At 32.5% G+C, this 3778-nt stretch overlaps 1 protein-coding gene across 1 annotated transcript; it reads left to right on the top strand.

The window, feature by feature from the left end:
- Positions 1–229: 229 nt before the first annotated feature.
- On the top strand, positions 230–1470 carry LOTGIDRAFT_178394 (hypothetical protein; the record flags this gene model as incomplete). The annotated part of the gene is made up of 2 exons (XM_009056001.1): positions 230–560; positions 1367–1470. The coding sequence occupies 2 exons, from the start codon at positions 230–232 to the stop codon at positions 1468–1470; spliced, it is 435 nt and encodes a 144-aa protein (XP_009054249.1).
- Between the last annotated feature and the right edge of the window lie 2308 nt (positions 1471–3778).

The raw sequence follows: 3778 nt of genomic DNA, 5'->3' as shown, positions 1-3778 counted from the left end.
AATATTTTAGATTTGTTGAAGAGCAACATAAAATTGAACAGTCCATTGGTTTATTCAAATGTGACCTTCTGTATTACATTTTTATAATATTTCATTTTTTTGTATTTTCAGAAGTAACCAGTAAATTACAACAATGCAGAGTTTTTACCCAGCTCTTGGGGCAGCTGCCTATCCATATGGTCTCTACTACAACCCAACCCTGGATATCAATAGAGCTTATGCTATGAAAATGATAGAAGACCTTCAGAGAAGAGAACAGCCACAGAAACCACCTTATTCGTACATCGCTCTGATAGCCATGGCAGTTAAAGCATCACCAGACAGGAAAGTGACATTAAATGGAATCTATCAATTTATCATGGAACGATTTCCTTATTATCATGACAACAAACAAGGCTGGCAGAATTCTATCCGTCACAATCTTAGTCTGAATGACTGCTTCGTCAAAGTTCCTCGTGAAAAGGGAAAACCTGGAAAAGGAAATTACTGGACCTTGGATCCTAATTGTGAAGAAATGTTTGAAAACGGAAACTACAGACGTCGAAAACGTCGTGTTAAAGGTGCCGGAAATCGTTTGGGTGACAATTTGAGTGACAGATCGGATGGTGGTGAAACTTCATCTTCTTGTGATTTGGACATCAATTATAAAAGTTCTGATCATCTTTCAATCAGCGAGGTCAATAACAGTGACGAATTCCAAGAAGACGAAACCAAACCAGACGATAGTTTAAGTCCACGTGCTGAACATTCTAGGGTTGATTCTGACGATTTGGAAGAGTCATCTCCCCTTGCCGCCTCCACACCAAATTCGTTGAAACGACCAGCAGTATTTAGTATTGACAGTATTATTGGAACCTCCAAACATTCTTCTATGGAATCATCAAGATCACATTTTACAAGCAGACGAGTTCGTTCAGAAGAAAAGACCAAACCCGACATCTTTGATAAAATTCCAAGTCCTCCACCAAAGATTGTAGATATGAAATCCATGCCTAATTCCCTTCCAGTGTCTCTGATACCAGGACTTTTTGAATCTCAATTCGATCTTCAAAGATCTATGCTCAGCGGCATGACTTCAACGAATAATAGTGTATTGGATGCCTCTCAAGGTGGTAGAGCATTAACAAGTTATCCCTTTCCACTCGGTATGAACGGATTAGCTTACGGACAATTAGGTGCCCGAGGTGTATCGCATCCTTATAGTGCTTGGAACTGTAATTCCTTTCCATCGTTACCGTCTAATTTACGGTGATTTGGTTTGAATGTGTTATTTATGTGTAAATATGTGAATATGAAATTGTGTACATATACATTATTATATCTTATAAGCCAAGACCGGTTACAAATATTATAAAGGAAATTATAGGTTTTCCTTGTGCAAAAGCGTACGAACAAACTTTTGTTTTAATTCACATGAATTTTATTCATATTATTCTTACGAAATATAAATTTAAAACATTATTTGCTTAAATTTGTTAATTCAATATTCGTTTTTACGACAGTTGTCGTTAGAAACAGTTTGTATACTATGACGTGTTAGTTAATGATAATCTAATTGGCGACTACTTGAGAGTAATTACATTATTTGATTGAGTAATTGTAATATAAAGAAACAATGATTACTATAACAAGAAGAGTAATCGTTTTAGAATAAAACAAGTGTGAAACTGTCAGTAAATAAAGTAATGCCATCAACTTTACGATTGATTTAATTGACCCCACAAATTGGAGAGCAATAAATCGTATTTGCTATTGGTACACGACATAAAACTATTAATTATTTATTAAAGAAAGTACACAAAATTTAAAAATTGCAATTATCGGTGAAAGAGGGTCGTTTCTAAATTTTATTTGAATTTCTGAAAGTGTAAAGTTTATTTAGAAAATATTATGACAGATAGTGACAAATGTCACTTCCTTGCTTCACACCCACTATTTTAATACAATAATAATGTTATCTATGTTGCTTTATGAATGTTTCTGTAATGTAAGATAATATTATATTCTACAGGGTGCGCTATTAGCACCGTGCTTGTTATAAAACATAATGCTATTAGACGATGTAGAATGTTTTAATATACATTATTTTGTTAGCTGTATTATTTTTGTTATGAGATAATTTTTACAATTGTAAAATAAATATTTAAATACTGAAATTTACAACTTTTTTCTTGTCACTTAAATCGTAAGATTTTTATACGATGCCACTTAAATATAAATTACAGCAATTTCTGAAATGTTCCAATCCCGCTGTGACTAATCTTGCTGATAGTTAGAATTTCCTCTTTCAGAAATTAAGTGCAAATGCAGAAATAAATATAAAGTTCTGCATTATTTTATGCTACTTTTAATGGAAATGAATTAAAGAGGAATCATAGGATTATCTAAGTCGGTCTAGATCTCAAATTTTACCGTTTCAAAGCAATGGACGTCACAAACTCTTTTGTATTGCTTCGGAGCAAATGTTGCTCAAATTTGACGTGGAGATAATGCTATGTCTGAAACGCTTCAGAAACGAATCAGTTATACGTGGCATTTAAATTTATTTGTTCAGATTCAGAGAATATGAACAAGAATGATTTATGATGAATTATATAATTTGTAATTTCAATATATTCATTGGCATTTGATATATTTTTATCGCAAATATATATTCAATGGTTAAGTACTTTGATCCTATAGCGTAAAATAATTTTTTTTTTCGAAATTTTTAAACGAAAACTTGCAGTGTGCATTTTCAAATAAGTATAAAAGGCATTAGAAAATTAACAAAATGAAATTATTTAGTCGCACAGCGTGAAATTAGTATATTTGAGATTTCTAAAATGAATCCTTGTGTTGTACATTTTTTAAATATTTGATAACAACAGAAAAATCAACATAGCTAAATTATATCGTTCCTATTACATGTATTTTTCAATAAAACTCTACGTGGGAGGCCGGTTTTTCTTTTCTAGAAAACATTTGTGACAAGATGAGTTTGTAAAATTTAGATTGAATTTTTGTGGATTTTTTTAGGTCTCTGGTGACATAACCGAGGTTGCGTGCTTCTATGAAATGAAATGGTTTGTAGGTTTTGACTACAAAGACGAGAATCGCCATGCAGTGTGCGATGGAGAACATTTTGCCAGTACAGCAGCAACAGTTTACTCTATTAGATTACCTGCTGTCAATGGATCTCTAACGTGCACTCCGTCTTCACTAACCCACATGGTGCATAAAAGTAAACGTAAAACTACATTCATTTCATTTCTAAGGTGCTCAGATCGTGCTTCAACTATTACCCCGTTCGAATCTTTTCCATGTCCCCCTTTACGACCAGTCTCATTGACAGGGTTCTCGCCCTAAGCTGATAATTAGGGTTAAGAGGATAAAGAATATAAATACAATGTTCCAGATTGATAATTGATTCTTTCCCAAGAGCTTCACTGTGCAGCAATAAATATGAAATATCCAAAAGGGAACATTCTAAACAATAACTCGAACACCACCCTGCTGTACAGTAAATGTTTAAAAATGAGTCTCAGATAATAGAAATTTATTAATAAACATTTGGCTATAAGTTGAAGAAATTGTTTATAATTTATCAATTGAAACAATAGATAATAAAATAGAGAGTGTATCAGTGATCACACCTATCTTGTCATAATAATGCTAGTTTATTGTTTAACTGAGAAATAACTCCTCACACCCTTTATTTATTTTTACATAGAATTTCTAATTGAATTGCGTTAAATTTCAACAAGAAACTTTCAACTTGAAAACCAAAACTTTTTTA

Source organism: Lottia gigantea, assembly GCF_000327385.1.
Source record: "Lottia gigantea unplaced genomic scaffold LOTGIsca_26, whole genome shotgun sequence".
Lineage (NCBI taxonomy): Eukaryota > Metazoa > Mollusca > Gastropoda > Lottiidae > Lottia > Lottia gigantea.
The sequence above is the reverse complement of the archived record's forward strand: the minus strand, read 5'-3'. Positions and strand labels throughout refer to the sequence as shown.